The 22,105-nt window shown below is 43.2% G+C and overlaps 1 protein-coding gene and 1 long non-coding RNA gene across 3 annotated transcripts in view; both read left to right on the forward strand.

Moving 5' to 3' along the window:
• LOC134215825 (TBC1 domain family member 31) overlaps positions 1-22,105 on the forward strand; it is a 108,497-nt gene that overhangs the window by 23,018 nt on the left and 63,374 nt on the right. For both annotated transcript variants that reach the window (XM_062694935.1, XM_062694936.1), the window contains exons 2-3: positions 19,755-19,868; positions 19,929-20,077. In XM_062694935.1, the coding sequence (XP_062550919.1) occupies positions 19,755-19,868; positions 19,929-20,077 (263 nt within the window). The remainder of the gene's footprint in view (positions 1-19,754; positions 19,869-19,928; positions 20,078-22,105) is intronic.
• On the forward strand, positions 1,123-1,473 carry LOC134215887 (uncharacterized). The gene is made up of 3 exons (XR_009980350.1): positions 1,123-1,219; positions 1,287-1,353; positions 1,416-1,473. It is a non-coding gene; the product is annotated as an uncharacterized LOC134215887 (long non-coding RNA).

Here is a 22,105-nt window from a genome sequence, read left to right on the forward strand (position 1 = left end):
CGATTTCCTATAGTTTGATATAGGTTTATTCCGTACAACGTCTAAATTATCCTTGTCCGTATTCTAAACTGTTTACATGCCTTGCAGTACTCTCAAGGGTTGCCGACCTAGATTTTTTATTTCAAAGCGCTTGAATGAACTTTCACTGTGAAATTCAACTCTTATGTTTGTAAAATAAATTATATCGAAAAGATAAGTTATGACAAACATAAAATTTAACTGATAAGATGGAAAACTGCACACAAAACAGCAATTTTGTAATTATATTTCAACTCAAATACAAAACATTGTAGAATTCGGCATCACTGCAATCATATCGTTACGTATACACACAAGTAATAGTGTGCGTATTTTATGCTGGAAACAGTGTTATTGATATAGGTACAGGCATAGGATTAACTGTTTTTGAATGTTATTGAAATAGGTGCATGGCGGGGATGATGTTTTTTAGCTAAATACTTCTATAATGTGATGAAAATTTTATTCTTGAAGTTACCAAATTGTTTTCAGTTAAAAATTATATGAGCCGAGCATAATTATTCTCATGTTTCTTGATTATTGGATGAGAAATCAATGCATTTCATATGCGCATTGTCTTATTGTTATTGATATAGGAACAGATACCCTATTTTTAAATCAAACAAATAACTTTCGTTTTAGAGAAAATCGCTTTTATACTGAACAAATTGTAGCACTTTTCAATTTAAAAGTGCTTTATATTTAATAAAACTATTTTTATTCTTTGTGTGTAGGTATGATTCGATATTTTTTATTTACTGATTGCAATGAATATTATGTATACAATACAAAGTCTTGCAATAAAAATTTATACAATTATTAAAACTTTACCAGTAATTTTTATTGGAATTTTAATACGTCCGCCGTTATGCATTTTCGTCCGAGGTGCCCCCTGGGGTCAGCGAAGGTAACCCCGGGGGTACATGTACCCTAGGTTGAGAACCGCTGTATTATGGGTGTTGCAACGACCGCCGTTCTAGCAACCCGGCCAATGAAGTGCGTTACCACGAACCAATAGGTAGGCTCAGTAAGCAAACGAAACTGTCTAGATGAGCAAGGAATAGTTGTATGAGTAATGTTAATAATTCGGCATTGAGAGAACTTGTCATGACAAAGCAGATTTGCAGAAAATCACGAGATAGTTGGATTCGCGAAATAGTTTAATTTGTTATAAAACTTTAATTTGTAATATTATTACCACGTAAGTTGAGAATGCACCCTGAATTTGTAATTTACGATATGAAATGTGAACTGTTTCCATAACATAGGTACCCTTAATATTTCGGATTCACTGCAAGCAAGAACTTAGATTGTGCTCAATTCTATTTGGTATAGGTAAGAGTTCGGGTAGTGACCAACCTACAATTGAATTAAATTTGCTATAACTTTCCCCACAGACCTACAAAACCCTTGTTAAACAGTAACTAGGCAATCAGTGGATCAATTTGAAGGTGCACTAATTAAGTAAGAAGTGAGTTTAGCTGTATTCTACAAAATGCTAATAACTTGTGTTTTTTAGCTTGAAGCAAATAAAACTTGGCTATCAAGACGGTGCGGCGTGTACTTAACAACCTTCAAGTTAATTATGGCCACTGAAAGACCTAGCGGATCTTCCACAGTTCTTGAGCAGTCCGAAATCTTCGCCTGTTTTGCCTGTGATAACCCAGATTTGGAAGATGACCTGGTGGCGTGTGACAAATGCGACAAATGGTGGCATTTTACTTGTGCAGGCGTCAGTGAGTCCATCTCTAATCGAGACTGGGTGTGTCCGAGGTGCCGTCCACCATCCATCGCAGCTTCACTTAAGTCTACAACCTCAAGCCGAAAAGCAGATTTGCAGCGCAAACGCTTGGCTGAGCAACAGGAGCTTGAGCAGCGGCAGCTGGAATTGGAACTCAAACAACTTGAGCTGCATAAGAAACACTCGCAAGAAAAATTCGATTTAGAGGAATCACTTGCGGATGAAGATGATCGTAGTGTCAGAAGTCGAGTTAATGATATTGAGGCACGTGGGAAGCAAATCGAGGCATGGGTAGAAAAACAGTCTTTCACCAGACCAGCACCAGCGTTAAGGCTTACGGAGGCCAACATCGAATCAGGTGGTACATCTTCACAGCACTTGCTGGCCACCAACGTACATGTGAACGATGACAGCATGTCGTCAGCACAAAATTTGAATTTTAAATCGCTGCAAACGCAACTAGAGAAGTGCGAAAAGCAAGGGCAGCCTATGTCAACGGAACAATTGTTATCGCTGGAAGCTCAATTGCGCAAATGTCGAATGCAGATGTTACAAAAGGAAACAGTCAACGACGATCATGTCAGACTTTCTTCTCAAGCTTGCGAGGAAACGATACCGAGAGTTGTTACCATCGATCGCGAGGCTACGGAACCGCAGGAAACACGCTCACCGGAGGCAGAGAACCAGACGAGATTGCCAAGTGATATTGGTCAAAGACCTCGCCGTTCTACTGAATTTGTGCACGAAGATGCCAGCAGAGGAAGAATCCACGCTGGTCCACGAATCCGATTCGCATCAAAGCAAAATGTTGCAGCGTCACCGTTAATCGAATCAACATCAAAAGAGCAGCCGCGAGACAAATTCGCGCACTCACCTTTCCCAATACACAGTGAATGTCAACAGACAAATGGGAACTTCCACTTCGCTGCCCCGATCGCTCGGTCCAGCAGTTACCCGATTGGAACCCAATGCCGAAACACGAACTTCAACCCCGAGCCTATATTCCGTGGAAATGACGTGAGGCACTATGACAGTATCTTAAGAACACCTGCGTTCTATTCAATGAGCGGACCCCAACCCGTTAACTCGAGTACTCGAGTGGGATCGAGGAACATTGAATTCGGAGAAAACGTTCTTGGGAACCCAACGAATACAGCTCATAATTTCGATTTTCGACGGCCATCTGCGGAGCATTTGGCAGCTAGGCAAGTCATGCCTCGAGATCTACCGGACTTCTCCGGGGATGCAGAAGAGTGGCCGATCTTCTACAGCACATTTAATAACTCCACAGCGGCATGCGGATTCAACAACGTGGAAAACCTTGCACGTTTACAGCGTTGTCTGAAAGGAAACGCGCTGAGGTCAGTTCGATACTATCTGCTATCACCAGAGTCAGTTCCAAACGTAATCGAGACTCTTAGAACCCTGTATGGTCGGCCAGAGATTATCATCAACAAGTTGATCCAAAACGTACGCGATACTCCGGCGCCTAAGCCAGAAAGGTTAGATTCGTTGATCGATTTTGGGATTTCAATTAGAAACCTGACACAGCATCTCACAGCATCAGGTCACCAAGCACACCTCTCAAACCCGGCGCTGCTTCAAGAATTGGTGGAAAAGCTGCCGGTCAACGTGAAGCTACAATGGGCGCAACATTTGATGTTCCAACCTGATGCAAGTTTACGCACCTTTAGTGATTTCATGGGCACAGTTGTAGAATCGGTCAGCAAAGTCGTAGTTTATACATCTGGCCAATACGCTAGAAGCGAGAAATTTCGCAACAAAGATAGAAGCTACGTCCACACGCACTTGGAAAACAAATCAATTACAAATCCAGCGAAGGAGAAGACGGAAGACGAAAAGCCCTGTTTGTTTTGCGGAAAAGCTGGTCATCGTTTGAAGAACTGCACAAAATTTCAGCAACTCTCGATTAACGACCGTTGGAAAAACGTTCAAACACTGAAAGTTTGCCGCAGCTGTCTCAATCCTCATGGTCGCCGCACTTGTAGAGTCTCAAGCCGATGCGGAATCAATGGTTGCGAATATCGGCATCACAAGTTGCTCCATGGTAAACATGAAGTAGCGGTCAAGCCGACCGTGTCGTCAACGGAAAATCACGTGCATCACCACTGCGGACAGTCAATTCTTTTCCGAATTGTTCCCGTAACGATTTATGGAAAATCCAAGGCTATCACTGTATTTGCCTTTTTGGATGAAGGTTCTTCTTCGACATTGATCGAGCAAAGTCTGGTTAGTGAGCTGGAAGTGGAAGGACCAATCGTTCCTCTGTGCCTGAGGTGGACCGCTAACATGTCTAGAACGGAGGATGAGTCACAGCTCGTCTCACTAGAAGTATCCGAAATTGATCGGAAAAAACGGTTCCAGCTAGCGAACGTGCGTACCGTAGAGTGCCTGAATCTGCCATCCCAAACCCTGCGCTTCGCCGAATTACAAGAAAATCACCCACATCTGAAAGGCCTACCTGTTCGAAGCTACGAGGACGTCACACCGAGGCTGTTAGTCGGCTTGCGAAACCTGCAACTGGCAGTTCCACAGAAGATCAGGGAGGGAAATAGTAGTATTATAGCAGCCAAGACCCGTTTAGGATGGTGCGTTTACGGAAGCCTGGACAATCCAATTAACTTGAATGAGTACAGCTACCATGTATGCGAGTGTGAAGCTGAGGAGAAACTGGATAGCCTAATAAAGGATTACTTCGACGTCGAAGACTGCCCGATTAGTTACCAGAGTACGTTAGAGTCAAATGAAGCAGCAAGAGCAAGGCAAATAATGGAAAAAACGACGCGTCGACAAGGTAACCGCTTCGAAACAGGGTTGCTTTGGAGATCCGATTATGTTGAACTCCCTAACAGCTACCCGATGGCCCTCCGACGTTTAGAATGCCTCGAAAAGCGGATGATTCGAGATCCACTTCTCAAAGAAAATATCCACCGTCAAGTTAGAGAATACCAGGAGAAAGGATATGCCCATCTAGCGACTAAGGACGAGCTGGCGAAAGCGGATCCCAGACGGATATGGTACCTACCATTGAATGCTGTTTCCAGCCCAAAGAAACCTGGAAAGATTCGTTTGATTTGGGATGCAGCTGCAAAGGTCAATGGAGTTTGTTTGAACTCTGTCCTTCTATCTGGGCCCGACCTCCTCGTACCACTCCCTTCTGTTCTGTTCCGCTTTCGACAGTATCCGGTGGCGGTGAGCGGTGACATCAAAGATATGTTTCACCAAGCGAGAGTCATCGAACGCGACCGTCCTTCGCAAAGTTTCTTGTTCCGCGACAATCCTGAAGTTGAGCCCAGCGTATTCATGATGGACGTCCTTACCTTTGGAGCCACCAGTTCTCCATCCTCCGCACAATTTGTGAAGAACCGCAATGCGGAAGAGTTTGTCGACCGCTATCCCCGGGCGTCGGAGGCAATTCGTAAATGCCACTATGTCGACGACTACCTGGATAGTTTTGAATCAATCGACGAAGCGAAAGCCATTGCAGGAGAAGTGAGGTGGATCCATTCAAAAGGAGGGTTTGAATTGCGAAACTGGGCCTCTAACAAGCAAGACGTCCTGGCGTACCTAGGAGTTACGCCGAAGCAAGACACCAAGGATCTCTCCTTGAAAACTGATTCAGAACGCGTTCTGGGAATGCTATGGCATACGGAGAAGGATGTTCTCCAGTTTTCCATGATGTTTCGAGATGAAATCACAACGCTGATTAGCACCGGTGCAAGGCCAACGAAGCGACAAGTTCTAAAATGCATCATGAGCCTGTTCGACCCGTTGGGACTGCTAGCCGGTGTCCTCGTGCATGGGAAGATAATGATGCAGGACATCTGGCGCAGCGCGGTAAAGTGGGATGAATGCATCGACGATCAAATCTATGTTAAATGGACGAAGTGGGTCGAGTTGTTGGTGCGCGTCAATGAAGTACGAGTACCACGTTGCTACTTTGACGAAGCAAGTACAAGTCTATACGATTCTTTGGAGGCTCACATTTTCGTGGATGCAAGTGAAGCAGCGTATTCAGCATTGGTTTACTTTCGCGTGATTGGATCAGAGGGAACAGCCAAATGTTCATTGGTATCGGCAAAAACAAAGGTCGCTCCACTCAAATACGTATCGGTCCCTCGTTTGGAGTTAATGGCTGCGGTTCTAGGAACTCGACTTCTAGCGTTCGTGCGAGAAAATCACACTGTCAAAATCAACCGTTGCATCTACTGGTCAGATTCAGAGGTAACGTTGGCGTGGATTCGATCAGAGCATAGGAGATACCGACCATTTGTAGCATGCCGCGTGGGAGAAATCTTGTCTACGACCAGTGTTAGAGAATGGAGATACGTCCCAAGCAAACACAATGTTGCTGATGACGCCACAAAATGGAGTGATGGATTGTGCTGGTTCGGTGGGCCACAATTTTTGCAGAATACCGAGATTATGTGGCCTAAACAGAAGTTCATTGACGTTACGCGTGAGGAGCTTAGATCGTGCTTCGTACACCAAGATGTTGCAATTTTGTACAGGCCAATTGATTTTAAACGGTTTTCTAAATGGAGCCCCCTTTCACGAACAACTGCCTACATTGTTCGCTTCATTGCCAAATTGAGACACAAAGGAATTGCCGCAAATTTCTGTAACCCGATTTTGAAGCAAGAAGAGCTACAGGCAGCGGAAGTGCTTATTTGGAAGCAGGTTCAATTAGAGTCATACGGCGACGAAGTGGCCATTCTATCCAAGAATAAAAATTTACCGAGAAAGGAACAATTGAGACTCGAGAAGACGAGCCAACTATATAATCTAACGCCGATAATGGACGATAATGGTGTTCTAAGAGTTGATGGTCGCATTGCCGCGGCGAAAGTATGTGTGGTAGACGTCAAATTTCCCGTTATACTTCCAAGAAAGCACCACGTCACCATGTTACTTCTCGACGATTACCACCGGAGACTGTTACATGGAAACTTCGAAACGGTTGTCAATGAAGTTCGCCAACGTTTCTACATTCCTCGTCTACGCACAATAGCTCGAAACATAGCTAGCCGGTGTCATTGGTGCAAAGTGCACAAAGCTCGTCCGGCGGTTCCAATAATGGGACCCCTTCCAGCCGCCCGCCTATCCCCAGGTATCCGCCCATTCAGCTACGTCGGTATCGATTATTTTGGTCCCATCCTGGTCAAAGTAGGACGCTCAGTAGCAAAACGATGGATTTGTTTGATAACGTGCCTGACAATACGAGCAGTACACGTCGAAGTAGCGTATGATCTGTCGACAAAATCATGCATTACGTGTATCCGGCGCTTTGTTTGTCGACGAGGTGCACCAGTTGAAATATATTCCGACAACGGTCGGAATTTTGTTGGAGCAAGTCAAGTTTTGAAAGATCAAATCAAACACGTAGAACAAGAAGCAGCAATGACGTTCACAAATGCGGAGACCAAGTGGCTGTTCATACCACCTTCTGCTCCACATATGGGTGGAGCATGGGAGCGCCTTGTACGATCAGTGAAGAACGCAATGGTGAACATCCCTCAAGAAAGTAAAATGGACGATGAAGGATTGCAGACGCTGATAGTGGAAGCGGAAGCGATAGTCAATTCGCGACCGCTAACTTACTTACCATTAGATTCAGCTGAACAAGAGGCATTAACGCCAAACCACTTCATCTTCGGGAGTTCGTCTGGAATTAAACAGCCAATGATGAACATTGTAGATTCCTCGGGACCCACTCGCTCATCACTGGAACTGATCCGTTTGAAGACTGATCACTTCTGGAAACGATGGGTATTGGAGTATCTACCAACACTCACGAAGCGAGTGAAATGGCAGCACGAAACAAAAGCAGCGCAGTCCGGTGATTTGGTCATCGTGATCGACCAGAGTAGGAGGAATGGTTGGGTCCGCGGACGTATACTAGACGTAACTGAAGGTAGAGATGGTAGAGTTCGACAAGCCTTGGTGCAAACTTCAAGTGGACTGTTCAGACGGCCGATTTCGAAATTGGCGGTGCTAAACATAGTTGATCGTGAAGTGAAGGACCCCGAAGGTCCTCACAGGGAGGGGGATGTTGCAACGACCGCCGTTCTAGCAACCCGGCCAATGAAGTGCGTTACCACGAACCAATAGGTAGGCTCAGTAAGCAAACGAAACTGTCTAGATGAGCAAGGAATAGTTGTATGAGTAATGTTAATAATTCGGCATTGAGAGAACTTGTCATGACAAAGCAGATTTGCAGAAAATCACGAGATAGTTTTTTTTTTTTTTTTTTGTTTATTATAGACTCTTTAAAATTTTATTCGAGTCTGTCAAAAGTTTACAGAGTTTATTGACACTGCCTAAATTACTACGTTGTATGGCATCGATCGTTTTCGAGCGATTTCATCTTCATCAAGGTGTTTCCATCTTCTTCTTCAAGGTTTCACTTTGGGGTCAAATCGCGTCGATCAGCGATATTTCTTTAAAGAACTCCCGTACTCCCGTTTGCTTGACTGTTGTCGTCGGCTAATGCTTCCCTCATGTTTGGTTGGAGTCCGATTTTCTTTCTTGCGTCGTCGTATCCAGGGCACTGAACGATAATGTGTTTAATGGTGAGTGGGTGGTTACATTTTACGCACTTTGGTGGGTCTTCCTTTTCCAGTAAGTATGCATGTGTTAGCCGGCTGTGGCCTATTCGTAGTCTGCTGAGTATGACATCTTCTTTGCGATTTCCTGTTAGCGCCTCTTTGAATGGTTTGGTAGTGTTTTTATCTCTCTAAGTTTGTTGTGGGGTGTTGAATTCCATTCAGATTCCCATTTTTAGTCATACTATTTTTAATGATGGTTTTATTTCGCGGTGATCAACTGTTTTCCGCGTAATTGTGCTCATCTCTAGCGCACTCTTTGCTTCTTTGTCCGCTTTCTCATTTCCTGGGATGCCTATGTGACTAGGGACCCACATGAATGTTACCGATGTACCTTTCTTCCCTATGTTGGTGTACAGATGAACTATCTCGTCTTTCAAGCTGGTTCTGATTTTCTTCTTTTCTAGTGATGTGACAACACTTAAAGAGTCGGTGCAAATAATATATGCGCCTACTCTTTCCTGGTTTGAAATCCAGTTTAGGGCCTCTATTATTGCAAGGCTCTCCACACTATAAATACTGAGTAGACTATGGGTTCGCTTGCGTATGATTCCTTCGTCGGTTACTATGCTGTATCCCGTTTTAGAGTCGTTTTTTGATCCGTCCGTGTATATCAGCTTGCAGAACTTATATTTGGTGTGGATTCTTTCAGCAAACAGTTTTTAAGTTCATTTGGGTTTTCCTGTTTCTACTAGCGGACATCATTGGTTAATCTATTAGAATGTCTTCTCTTATCCATGGCGGAGTTTTGGTATATTTAGGGATTTGCTTGGTGGTAGAGGAATTCCAATATTTTCGATAATATTCTTGCTTCTTGTTCTGATATTGTTTGGCTCTGATGCTGGGCCTTGGGCCCACAATTCTCCTGAGCTGTTGTTATTCTCTTCGTCTGTTGCACTATTTGTTAAAGCCTGTTCATTGTTTGTTTGCTTTGTTGCGAAGATAGCGAGTCTTTGACTGAAGAAACTTCTAAGACTTGGTATACCCGATTCGGCTTGTAGGCTTTCTATTGGGCTGGTTTGAAAAGCTCCTGTTATTATTCGCAGTCCTTGGTTATGTATGCTCTCTAGTTGCTTCATAGCATATTCACAGGTTGAGGAGATTGGCGCGCCGTACAGCATTTTCTCTAATACAGTTGATTTTTATATTATTGATAAGGTTTGCCGGTCTCCACCCCATTGTTTGGTGGTTATGTAACGTAAAACTGTATTCTTTGCTGGCATGCTGCCTTTATTTCTTCGATGTGTATTTTGAATGTTAGGTGTTGGTCTAGTGTTACTCCAAGACATTTATGACTGAGCTTGTACGGTATTATGTCGTTGTTAATTTTAAGGTTTACGTTGGCTTGTTTTTTTATCTCGCTTTTTGAATACTACGGTTGCACATTTTCGGCTGAGATCTTGAATCCAGTGTGGGTTTCCCGAGCTTCAATTTTTTCAACGCAAGTTGCAGGTTTTTAGCTATTTTCTTCTGGTTACTGTCGCTGGAGATCAAAGCTACGTCATCTGCATAAAGTAAGACTTGGACGTTTGGTGGTAGGTCTGAGCATATGGTGTCTATAGCTATCAAGAACAGGGTTACGCTTATAACTGATCCTTGACACAAACCATTTTCCATTAGCGTGTCGCGGGAGTATGTGCCGTTTACCTTAACTTTGAAGCTCCTTTTCATCAGCATTTGTTGAAGATATTTGATGAGGTTTCCTCCTATTTTCCATTCGCTTATTCTATTCAGAACTAATCTGCGCCAGGTTGTGTCGTAGGCTTTTTTAATATCCAGAAAAACTGCTTGTGTTAGCCGCTTTTTATGCATTGCTTCTCTCACGATGTTGTCAAAATGGCCCAGATAATCGGTAGTAGATCTACCTTTCCTAAAGGCATACTGGTGTTGATTGATTAGATTTTTTCTTCTAAGATGAACATTAGCCTGTTGTTGATCATTCTTTCCATGATCTTTCCAAGGCAACTGTGTAGGTAAATGGGTCTGTCGTTTCCAGGGTTGCTTCTGTCCCCTTTCCTTTATAAATAGGTACTACGAATGATTTGGTCCAACTAACTGGATACATGGATTCATTCCACAACCAGTTGTATGTTTTCAGCAAGAGGTTCTTATATTCTACTGGCAAATGAGTGATCATGGCATAGTGTATGTTGTCTGGACCAGGAGATGACCCTTTTAATCCTTCCATTGCCTCTGCTAGTTCGTTTTTGGAGAATGGTGCGTTGTACTCTGCTGTATCCTCATTTCTTATTTCGAGAGGTGTTTGCTCGATCCTGTTCTTCAATGGTATAAAGTTTTGATTGTACTCTTTATCGCTTGATATTTTTCCAAAGTGGTCGGCTAGGCTGTTTGCTATTTCAATGTTTGTGTTCATGCGTTGGCCGTTAAAGTTGATTTCTCTGATAGCTGATGATTGGTATTTTCCCTGAATTTTCCTAAAATTGCTCCACATCTCTTTGGCCGGAGTATGAACGTTGAATTTGCTGACGAATTCTTTCCAAGAGCTAGTTTTTGCTTCTGTGATGATATATTTTCCTCTGTCATTGGCGTCTTGATATTCGTATATTAGTTGCGGGCTTGGAGGTTTGTTCTTGTTATTTTTAAGTTTACGTAGAGCTTTTCTTCTAGTTTTTACAGCTGTGGCTACTTCTTTGCTCCACCATGGCACACGTTTTCCAGAAGTTGTTGGTTTAGTTTTTGGAATTGATTGTTCTGCTGCTATTATTATTTGTTTAGTTATTTCTTCTACTTGATCGATGACATCATTTTTCGTCTCAATGTTAATGTTATTTTGGAATCTTCTATTTTCCATCTTGGAATACGATCACTTGCTGGCGATTTTGACGGTGTCGACATAATTAGTGGAATATGATCACTTCCGTGTGAATCCTCACAGACGGTAAGTTCCAGTATTCCCGCTAGTTGATTAGAGCAGAGGCAAATGTCGATGCAAGATCCGATTCCTGTGCCGCTGTTTATGTAGGTTTTCTCACCGTTGTTCAGAACCATCAGGTTCTTCTCGTTTATTATTGATTCTATTGTTGTACCTCTAGTGCTGATATTTTCCGATCCCCATAAGGGATGATGGGCATTTATGTCACCTACCAGGATGAAAGGTTCAGGAATTTGTTCTATTAAAGCCATAATATCCTCTTTTGTGATCTGTTTCCGGAGGGAGGTATACGTTTAGTAAGTTTGCGTTTAGTGGTGCTCCGATGATAACTGCAATTGCTTCTAGATCTGTATCAATATCTATGATTTGACTATCGATGTCGTTTTTACTGCGATTATTACACCGCCTGCTGCTCTTGCTCCGTTTGTTCTTGGACGATGGTATGTTGAATATCCTCTGATTTCTGATTGGTTGTCATTTTGGCACATAGTTTCTTGAAGGCAAATAGCTATTGTATTGTAAGTGCTTGCAAGGATGTTGAGGTCAGGCCTTCTTCCTCTTAAGCCTCTTACATTCCATGAAATTATATGGTGTTCACTGCTGATTGTACTTGAGTGGTCTTGTGTTGTTTGTGCTATTTTGTAATGCTTTTTGGTTTTGCTATTATTTTCTAGGATTTCATTTTCTCGTTTCCGTCATCTGAGTTATTTTCTGGGTCTGTGGAAATATATCCTACTTCTTCGGTAACTGCTTTCATTTTGTTTCCTTTTTCCTTGGAGGTGAACTTGGCTGCTTCTCTTGACTTCTTGTGTGCTTAGTTGGGTTCTTCTGTCCGCTATGGGAGGGTGCGTACAAATTTAATGTTGCTTGTAGTTTACTGTTGTCTTTTTTCAGACTTTCAAGTTCGTTCTCGGCTGCTTTTCTTCTTGTTTTCTCCTCTTTGTAGACTGATACCAGATGTTCGAATTTGTGGTTCAGTGCTTTGTATTTTTCTTCCATGGATTCCATCTTTTTCTCGTTTTCATTTGTGACTTTTTTGATTTCTTCTTTGTATTCCTTCAGCTTCACTTCGAACTGATTTTTGATGTCAGCTCTGATCTTTTCTTCAAGGGTTTTCTTTTCTTCGTTTAGTTGTTTCACTTGGTCGGCGTAAGTATTCGAGCATTGATCTTCTATCATTTTTCTGGCTTCCCAGAAAGACAAGTTTTTATCCACTTTGATTTTTATTATATCCTTTTCTCTTTTTAAGACGGGGCATCCATTAAAGAACGCTCCGTGCTCGTTTCCACAATTTATACACTTTTCTCGGTTTTCACATTCTTCATGATAGTTATTTCCACATTTCCGCACTTTTTCTCACTTGAACAGTTTCTTCCAATGTGGCCAAAGTTTAGGCACTTGAAACAACGCATCGGATGTTGGTATATAGGTCTTGTTTCTAGCACAGTGTATCCTATTTTCAATTCTTTGGGCCGTTTTTCCTTTTACCGTAAGTACGAAAACTCCCATCGGAGTTTTAACATTGTCGCGCATTTTCATCAACTGTTTGACTTCCGTAACTCTTTGGGAGGATAGGTTTTCCAGAAGCTCGTCGTCACTCACTTCCTTCAAGTCTCGGCAGACTATCACTACTTTGCTCGAATTTAAAGTTTTGTGCTCGTACACTTTGACGGTAATTTCGTCACACAATTTTTCAATTTTAGCCAGGTTTTTTGCCTGATGTTCGTTCCTCACCGTCACTAGAATTTTTCCATCCTTCGTTTTCTTTGCGCTGGTTCCGCTTCCACAGTAACTTTGGATGGTTTCTTCCACAAGTATCGGGGACACTCCGTGGAAATTTTTATCCTCTTCCATCCTTTCCATCACCATTATCATTTCTCTGGGGTTTCCCCAGAGGTTTCAGTCGGGGAAATTGATGCACTCATCCGGCAAGTTGGTGTCGCCGGTGGCGCAGGGTTTATTCAAGTTCAGAGCCCTATGTATGTTGTTTACGCTTCGGTCGACGGCACTAGTAATTGGTGATTCGACACTTTCACGGTCTCGGTCGGGGGTAATATGATACTTTCGCGATCGCGGTAGTTGGTTTAATTAATTGCCAGTAAGCGTCTATACTCGACCGGGGCAGAACTCGGACTGACGAGATAGTTGGATTCGCGAAATAGTTTAATTTGTTATAAAACTTTAATTTGTAACATTATTACCACGTAAGTTGAGAATGCATCCTGAATTTGTAATTTACGATATGAAATGTGAACTGTTTCCATAACATAGGTACCCTTAATATTTCGGATTCACTGCAAGCAAGAACTTAGATTGTGCTCAATTCTATTTGGTATAGGTAAGAGTTCGGGTAGTGACCAACCTACAATTGAATTAAATTTGCTATAACTTTCCCCACAGACCTACAAAACCCTTGTTAAACAGTAACTAGGCAATCAGTGGATCAATTTGAAGGTGCACTAATTAAGTAAGAAGTGAGTTTAGCTGTATTCTACAAAATGCTAATAACTTGTGTTTTTTAGCTTGAAGCAAATAAAACTTGGCTATCAAGACGGTGCGGCGTTAACAACAACGTTAACAATGGGATTGATAAAATACTAATGAAGGACTATGAAACGTCTTTGGTTAAGGTGGGGCTTTTGCCCAGGCACTTTTTGAAATCCATTTTTTCGTGACTTTTCAAAAAAGCTTTATTACGTGTTATCTGTAATATTTTTATATGACTACTTACTCACGGGCAATACATTTGCAACTTTCTGGACTACCAAATCATGAAGGGGAGATGCAGAACTTGATATTAGATATGGGAAGATTACGTAACGCGAAAATTGACCATTTTCAACCCTATGTCACACATTTTTGAATATGAAGCATAACCAAATATGGCATTGGTCGTCACCCTCCGGGCAACTCCCTTCAATCGTTACGTAATTTATAGACGTTCCCTATAACGCGAATTTAATATGTTGAGAATTTTCACTCCTTATAGCAGGAAGTGCAAAATTCCACTACTAGGGGGTCCACTATTAGGCATGTTACCCTATTTGAATAAAGAATTCTCAAACAATAAGTTTGTAGCTTTAACATCTTTAACAGTCATAGGTAGATAGTCAAGAACAGTTTTTGCAATTGTGGATCATAATAGGGTAACTGTCATATTTTGGACCCCTAGAGGAAGCGCTTCCCAATATATGCTTATATCTATTGAAATACAGGTTCGAAACGGGCGGAAATGAAACAATTGAAGGTCTTGTTTATTAGGGATGCTACATTCAGAGATATGCGAAAGCGGCCATCTTTAGCCAATCGAGCATTGAGAACTGTCAGAATCTGAGCCAAATGAACAGTGTTATTGTTGCGGATTGAAAGGTATTGCGATAGTAATGAAAAAGATTTTATGAAAAGTTTTGTCGAATAACCAATTTGTTTTACATTGGCAAGTTGAAGAAGTTTAGTTTATGCATGGTACTTTGTTCATTTGCACTTTTATTTTAGTGAAAATGAACTGTTGGGCGTTAGATAACGAAATCTGAAAATGCCATTATACGCAAAGTCATGTTTAGGCTTCAACATTTTACACCACGGTAAGTGCTGGCATCGTTTGTTTACGGAAGTAACAGCGTTGCTAAATCGTCTGGAAAAGTATTCGCACATCTCTTAAAAAAGGATCCCTAATGTTTATGAAATAGAAATTCGAAATGGGCTTATTGCTAAACCGGTGAAATTAGCCATTTTCTGAAATGAAAATATTCTTCGTTTTGGACAGTGCAACATATTTTGGACCCTCAAATGTATACATTTTGGACACCCCCAATTTAGTATCTGCAAAGTCGAATTTCTAATTTTATTATTATTACCAGACTAAGGCCGGAATGGCCTGTGCAATTTATAAAAGTCTTCTCCATTCAGCTCGGCCCATGGCTGCACGTCGCCAACCACACAATCTGCGGAAGGTCCGCAAATCGTCCTCCACCTGATCGATCCACCTTGCCCGCTGTGCTCCTCGCCTTCTTGTTCGCGTCGGATCGTTGTCGAGAACCTTTTTCACCGGATTACTGTCCGACGCTGGTATCGTTATCCGAGGTAACCAGTGAGCCCAAGTACACGAATTCTTCAACCACCTCGATTTCATCACCACCAATACAAACTTGTGGTGGGTGGCTTACGTTGTCCTCCATCCTCTCAAAGTTACGTGCCATAATATCAATGTCGTCGGCGAAATCAAATTACTGGACGGACTTCGTGAAAATCGTACCACTCGTGTCGATACCAGGCCTTCATATTGCCCCTTCCAAATCAATGTTAAATAGCAGACATGAAAGACCATCACCTTACCGTAACCCTCTGCGTGTTTCGAAGAGATTCGAGAATGTCCCTAAAACTAGAACTACGCACATCACCCGATCCATCGTCGCCTAGATCAACCGTATCAGTTTATTCGGAAATCCGTTTTCGTGCATTAGCTGCCATAGTTGGTCCCGATCGATTGTATCATATGCGGCTTTGAAGTCGATAAATAGATGATGTGTGGGCACGTTGTATTCGCGGCATTTCTGCAATACCTGACGTACGTACGGTAGAGCGATTACTCATAAATCCCGCCTGGTACTGCCCCACGAACTCTCTTGCAATTGGTGTTTGTCGGCGGCATACAATTTGGGAGAGTACCTTGGAGGCGGCGTTCAGCCATGTGATTGCGCGGTAGTTGCTACAATCCAGCTTATCGCCCTTTTTGTAGATGGGGCGCACGACACCTTCCATCCACTCCTGCGGCAGAACCTCATCCTCCCAAACCTTGGTAATCACCCAGTGCAGCGCTCTAGCCAATGCCTCACCATCGTGTTTAAAAAGCTCTACTGAGAGTAGCTCAACTCCAGGGGCTTTGTTGTTTTTCAGCCGGCCAATATCCTCCTGGATTTCCTGGAGATTCGGAGCCGGAAGTCGCACCGTTGTCTGCCATATCGCCATTCAGGTGCTCTTCGTAGTGCTGCCGCCACCTTTGGATCATCTCACGTTCGTTTGTTCCCGTCTATGTCCTTAAACATATCGGGCTGTGGCACGTGGCCCTTACGTGAACGGTTTAACTTCTTATAGAACTTTCGTGCGTTATTAGCGCGGTACAGTACCTCCGTCTTTTCACGGTCTCGATCTTCCTGCTGGCGCTTTTTCCTCCGAAAAAATCGAGTTTTGGCTGTTCCGCACCCGTTTGTATCGTGCCTCGTTCGCCCTCTCGCCCATGCTGCATTCTTCTCTCCAACTAACTGCTCACATTCGCCGTCATACCAATCGTTTCTCTGATCTGGGGCCACCGTGCCTAGTGCAGCGGTTGCGGTGCTTCAAATGGCGGATCGAATATCTCTCCAGCCATCTTCGAGAGATGCTGCGCCTAGCTACTCTTCCGTTGGATGTGCCACTTCTAGCTGCTACGCGTAGTCTTCGGCTAGTCGCCCAATGTTTAGCTGCGGTGGATGACTCCGACGCGTGCTGTACACCGTCGAGAGTTTTGAGCGCAGACATGCTGCAACGAGGTAGTGGTAGGATTCAATATTCGCACTGCGGTTGTGGATATTCTTGCGGGGGAAGAAAGTGCTTCGGACTACCATTCCGCGGGATGCTGCAAAGTTTATGCTACCTACCTCCCTTCCTACCTGAGCGTTCATGTCACCGATGACGATTTTGACGTCCCGCAGTGGGCATCCATCGTCCCGCAGTGGGCAGCTCGTTGGTGGTGCCACAGCTTTGGTAGAATGTAGCCGCTCGATGCCCGCTTTTCCACACTCTCTGTCTTGTCCAGCAGATTTCCTGCAGCGCTACGACGTCGAAGTTGCGGGGATGTAATTCATCGTAGATTATCCTGTCGCAGCCTGTGAAGCCTAGCGACTTGCAGTTCCATGTTCCAAGTTTCCAATCGTGATCCTTTATTTGTCGCCTAGGTCGTTGCCGATCGACGCAGCGGAGAACAACGTCGGGTATATGGGTCGAAGTCGACGGAACGATTGGTTCGACGAAGAGTGCAGACAGATTCTGGAGGAGAAGGACGCAGCGCGGGCGGTCGCGCTGCAGCAAGGTACCCGGCAGAACGTGGAACGCTATAGACGGAAGCGGAGACAGCAGACCCGCCTTTTTCAGGAGAAGAAACGCCGCCTGGAAGAAGCGGAGTGCGAGGAGATGGAACAGCTGTGCCGTTCTCAAGAAACACGCAAGTTCCAGCAGAAGCTCAACGCATCCCGCAAAGGCTTCGTGCCGCGAGCCGAAATGTGCTGGGATAAGGATGGGAGCATCTTGACGGACGAACGTGTGGTGATCGAAAGGTGAAAGCAGCACTACGAGGAACATTTGAATGGCGCTGAGAGTACAGGCAGTGAAAGTCAAGGCAGCGGAGGAGATGACTACGTCAGTTCAGCGGACGATGGAAGCCAACCAGCCCCCGACTTGAGGGAAGTTAAGGATACCATTCAACAGCTAAAGACCAATAAAGCAGCTGGTAAGGATGGTATCGGAGCTGAGCTCATCAAGATGGCCCCGGAAAAGCTGGCCACCTGCCTGCACAAACTGATAGTCAGAATCTGGGAAACCGAACAGCTACCGGAGGAGTGGAAGGAAGGGGTTAGATGCCCCATCTACAAGAAAGGCGACAAGCTGGAGTGTGAGAACTTTCGAGCGATCACCATCCTTAATGCAGCCTACAAAGTGATATCCCAGATCATCTTCTGTCGTCTGTCACCATTAGTGAATGAGTTCGTGGGAAGTTATCAAGCCGGCTTCGTTGACGGCCGCTCGACAACGGACCAGATCTTTACTGTACGGCAAATCCTCAAAAATGCCGTGAATACCATGTCCCAACGCACCATCTGTTCGTTGACTTCAAGGCGGCATACGACAGTATAGACCGCGTAGAGCTATGGAAAATTATGGACGAGAACAGCTTCCCTGGAAAGCTTACCAGACTGATCAAAGCAACGGTGGATGGTGTGCAAAACTGTGTGAAGATTTCGGGCGAACACTCCAGTTCGTTCGTATCGCGCCGGGGACTAAGACAAGGTGATGGACTTTCGTGCCTGTTGTTCAACATTGCGCTTGAAGGTGTCATGCAGAGAGCCGGGTGTAACAGCCGGGGTACGATTTTCAACAGATCCAACAGATCCAGTCAATTTATTTGTTTTGCGGATGACATGGAAAATGTCGGCCGAACATTCGCAAAGGTGGCAGAACTGTACACCCGCCTGAAACGTGAAGCAACAAAAGTTGGACTGGTGGTGAATGCGTCAAAGACAAAGTACATGCTTGTGGGCGGAACCGATCGCGACAGGGTCCGCCTCAAACGGTCTACAAACATGATTGACGACAATAAACAACACAAGCCTGGGAAGCAGTGTTACGATAGACGGGGATACCTTCGAGGTGGTCAAGGAATTCGTCTACCTCGGATCCTTGCTAACGGCTGACAACAACGTTAGTCGTGAAATACGAAGGCGCATCATCTGTGGAAGTCGGGCCTACTACGGGCTCCAGAAGAAACTGCGGTCGAAAAAGATTCGCTACCGCGCCAAATGTGTCATGTACAAGACACTAATAAGACCGGTTGTGAAACATAGACAATGAAACATGGACAATGCTCGAGGAGGACTTGCAAGCACTCGGAGTATTCGAGAGACGGGTGCTTAGGACCATCTTTGGCGGTGTGCAAGAAGACGGTGTGTGGCTGCGAAGAATGAACCATGAGCTCGCCCAGCTCTACGGCGAACCCAGTATCCAGAAGGTAGCTAAAGCCGGAAGGGTACGACATGTTGCAAGAATGCCGGACAGCAACCCTGCAAAGATGGTGTTCGCTTCCGATCCGGCAGGTACGAGACGGCGTGGAGCGCAGCGAGCGAGAAGGGCAGACCAGGTGCAGAACGACTTGGCGAGCGTGGGGCGTATCCGAGGATGGAGAGATGCGGGCTCGAACCGTGTATTGTGGCGTCAAATTGTTGATTCAGTGTTATCTGTTTAGATGTAAACTAAATAAATGAAAATGAGGTCGTTGCCGATTGTATCGAGTCGTATTATCTTCTATGTCGTTCGTAATGGTTGTTTTTAAAGGCGGCTTATTGGGCCTGCGCAAACCTCCTGTCTTGTCGGAGGGCCGTCGTGTCAGGGCTTTTTTGCGTCCCACCTAACACCAGGACGTGGGCTTGTGCGCTTTGGCGGAGCCTACTTGTGGATACATGCAGCTTTTTATAGAGGTTTAACAGGGCCCACTGTCAAACCCCACCACATTCTAGGCAGGCGCCACAACTCGCAAATGGCCTGGAGAGCCTTAGCTGATGCGTAAACCCACCCATCGCATCAAGATAATATATCCGAAGGGAGGGTAAAAAGTATGCGTTTTTGTTATTCAAACAAAAAAGGAGGTTCGTTTTTCTGATTCAAAATTAGATTCAAACACTTTACACACATGTTACAATAATAAACACATTGTATTCGATTGTTACAGAGTTTTACTTAAAATTCATCACACAGTTTCACAAAACAGACGGCTATTAAGGATTCGTTTCGTCAATGCTTGCTTCAGCCACGATAATGAGAAACTTTTTGCTGTTGACCACAGGTAGTTTAGCTTAAGAGCTGAAATATGGTACGATTATTAAAACGGATGTTTTTGTTTCAGGAGCAGCATATTCATATTCAGTTTAACTGGTTTGAAGTATTGGGTATTGGAGAACTGTATAGTTTCAGTCACAGCGATTGAGTCTATTCCTAATACGAATCAAGTGTTATTGGGGAATAAAGAAGGCCTCGTCGTTTCGATTGACACAGGTGAGTAACAAACATAGAACAAGTTTCAATTAGGGCTGATGATATGAGTTTATGGTTATTATTGTAAAACGATCCTATATATCTGCTAGGTAGGTACATTGTTACTTTCGATTACAGAAGTCGGTAAAATTTTACTAAGTTTTTGAAAATAGCTGACTAAAGTTGAAAATTGTTTGAATTAGAGTAGAGTGGGGCAAGAGTGCGCGTGGGGTAAGAGTACGTTTTCGATTTTTTGAAGTAATAAAAAAAGATAAACTAGCAGCACTGCATCAGTTTGACAGGTATTCTGGCCAACTATTATCATGTGTAATTGTAAACGATTTGAATAAACAACAAGGGAGATATGGAGTTAGATAACTTTTTGGTCATTTTGCTAAAAATAATTGGATTTCCGCAACTAGTATTTCATTACCATATATACGTTCAATCAGGTGAACATTATACCATTTCGATAACCTATTGTATAGAGTACTTTATGGTACAGAACACCAATCCGGTTGGTTTTTCAAGAAGTCAAAACCATTACTTGAATAATTTTTGGGACTGTGGGGTAAAAGTACGCAGGAACCGGTGGGGCAAGAGTACGCATATGAATTTTCAAGTTATGATGTCAAACCCGTATCTCCGGCCGAAATAAGACTTCTTCCAAAGCGTAAAGATTCACAACTAAGAAAAAAGGGACATAATTCGAAATTATCGCAAGTTTTTAGGATAAGTTGAAGTAATTCGGTGTTAGAAAGGACTTAGCGAACAAAGCACTGAAGCGAAATAATGAAATTGTATTAGGACTTGCTGTACACCTAAACATAGTACGAAAACACAACTTCATCTAAATGATAATTTCATTTAATCAAAAGGAACATTCAAAAATTACGCAACGTTTAGCTGGGAGGGGTTGTGAGATGTGTGACGATCCATATAATTTTTAGAGGATTCATACAAATAGTGTAAGATAGAGGGGGAGGGGTGATGAAATAGCCAAATTTTACGTTACATGATTGGTGGACTTTCTTTAAGGAAAATCCCTTTGTATACGCCACGCGAAACCTGATATATATATTTACCTCTGTAGTTTTTTGTATATATAAAAAAACAATGGTTTTTCGTATGAAAGTGCACATTTCTAGAATCCCCTCCCCCTTTAAGAGTTACGTAATCTTTAAACATTCCCTAATATATGCACATTAAACATCAATTAAATGTTATTAACTCTTATTTGTGTTAATATATAATTAAAGCACATGATTGGATAAATGCGTACTCTTACCCCACCCGATGCGCACTTTTACCCCACCGGTGGGGTAAGAGTGCGTTTTTCACTTGTCTTGCAGTAAGGGTTCTACTAAAACGAATCTCAATAATTTCAATATTTTTTCCACTGGGTAACATAAAGGAAGAGTATATGAATCATCGACACTGATTTGATATGCAGAAGCTTGCTTCATACGGGCCACATGATCGATTGAAAACTAAGTGCGCACTCTTGCCCCACTCTACTGTACTGTAAACTCGGTATAATTTGAAATGCTTGAGAATTGTCAAAAAGTACCGATCACATGAGTATTTATTATTATGTCTTGTTCGGTTAAATTTTTGTTTACTTTTCATTTGCTGAGTTTTTCTGTGCTAAAATATGTTTCACAATAAAAAAATATGTAAAATAGTCGTGAATTGAGCAATATTTTCATTTCTGCTAATATGGTCTTTATGTAACAAAATTCCTTCTTAGCATGTTATCTAACAATTGAATTTTAATTGGACTCTCAAAAATATTTGGAAATGAATAAAGGTTGAAGTCACCAATTATGAAAAAATGGATTTGTTGCGAGTTAGAAGTTGAAGATCAGCTCTCAACAAATTCCTTTGCTGCCAATTTTGATCTCATCCAGTGCCGTGATGGGACATTGCCGCCTCGCAGCTTCATTCAGCACTTCCACAGTTATTAACTGCGAGGTTTCTAAGCCAAGGCACCATTTTTGCATTAGTATATCATGAGGCTAACACGATGATACTTTTATGCCCAGGGAA

Source organism: Armigeres subalbatus, chromosome 2 (assembly GCF_024139115.2).
Source record: "Armigeres subalbatus isolate Guangzhou_Male chromosome 2, GZ_Asu_2, whole genome shotgun sequence".
Classification (NCBI taxonomy): Eukaryota; Metazoa; Arthropoda; class Insecta; order Diptera; family Culicidae; genus Armigeres; species Armigeres subalbatus.